General features: G+C 27.4%; 1 protein-coding gene across 1 annotated transcript in view; it reads left to right on the top strand.

Moving 5' to 3' along the window:
- LOC100632404 (inositol 1,4,5-trisphosphate receptor-like) overlaps window positions 1-1,013 on the top strand; it is a 39,852-nt gene that overhangs the window by 2,948 nt on the left and 35,891 nt on the right. The window contains exon 5 of the mRNA XM_019994392.1: window positions 779-865. Within this exon, the coding sequence (XP_019849951.1) occupies window positions 779-865 (87 nt within the window). The remainder of the gene's footprint in view (window positions 1-778; window positions 866-1,013) is intronic.

Here is a 1,013-nt window from a genome sequence, read left to right as displayed (position 1 = left end):
AGATTATTCGTATGATATTCATTTACTAACTTGTAGGAGCATTAATTTTTAATAGTATTTCCCAGAATTGAGTAGTAATACATGTATTTCATTAATGTTTAAATCAATTATCATATGTAAATACATGCTCTACTCATCTTAATGGTTTTACCCAATTATTGTCATATTTTAGATTATTCTTAATGATATTCATTTGCTAACTTGTAGGAGCATTAACTTTTAATAGTATTTCCCAGAATTGAGTAGTAATACATGTATTTCATTAATGTTTAAATCAATTACCATATGTAAATACATGCTCTACTCATCTTAGTGGTTTTACATTATTGTCATATTTTAGATGATATTCATTTGGTAATTTTGTTGGAGCATTAATTTTTAGTAGTATTTCCCAGAAATGAGTAGTAATACATGTATTTCCTTCATGTTTAAATCAATTACCATATGTAAATACATGCTCTACTCATCTTAGTGGTTTTACATTATTGTCATATTTTAGATAATATTCATTTGGTAATTTTGTTGGAGCATTAATTTTTAATACATGCTCTACTCATCTTAGTGGTTTTACATTATTGTCATATTTTAGATAATATTCATTTGGTAATTTTGTTGGAGCATTAATTTTTAGTAGTATTTCCCAGAAATGAGTAGTAATACATGTATTTCCTTCATGTTTAAATCAATTACCATAAATACCATGACATATGATAATCATACGCATCAAAAAGCATGTTATGCTTAATTATTGGTGGGATATAATATTTTTTGTTTGTAGCATGCTTTTGAAATGGAGGAAGCAGAAAATAAACTTGAACAGAAGAGGCGGTTTGGCAGTCCAGTTTTATATGGTGATTCAATTCAAGTGAGCCAAAAAATACTTTTAGTAACTACACGTATTCCCTTCATTCTTTTTTTCTATTCTGCTGCATCTCTTCTTTTCTTTATTATTCATTTTCTTTATCTTTCTCTCTCTTCCTTTTATGTATTCAACATGTATCTCTCCCCTCCCT

The sequence above is a fragment of the Amphimedon queenslandica genome, unplaced genomic scaffold, assembly GCF_000090795.2.
Source record: "Amphimedon queenslandica unplaced genomic scaffold, v1.1 AMPQUscaffold_13474, whole genome shotgun sequence".
Lineage (NCBI taxonomy): Eukaryota > Metazoa > Porifera > Demospongiae > Haplosclerida > Niphatidae > Amphimedon > Amphimedon queenslandica.
The sequence above is the reverse complement of the archived record's forward strand: the minus strand, read 5'-3'. Positions and strand labels throughout refer to the sequence as shown.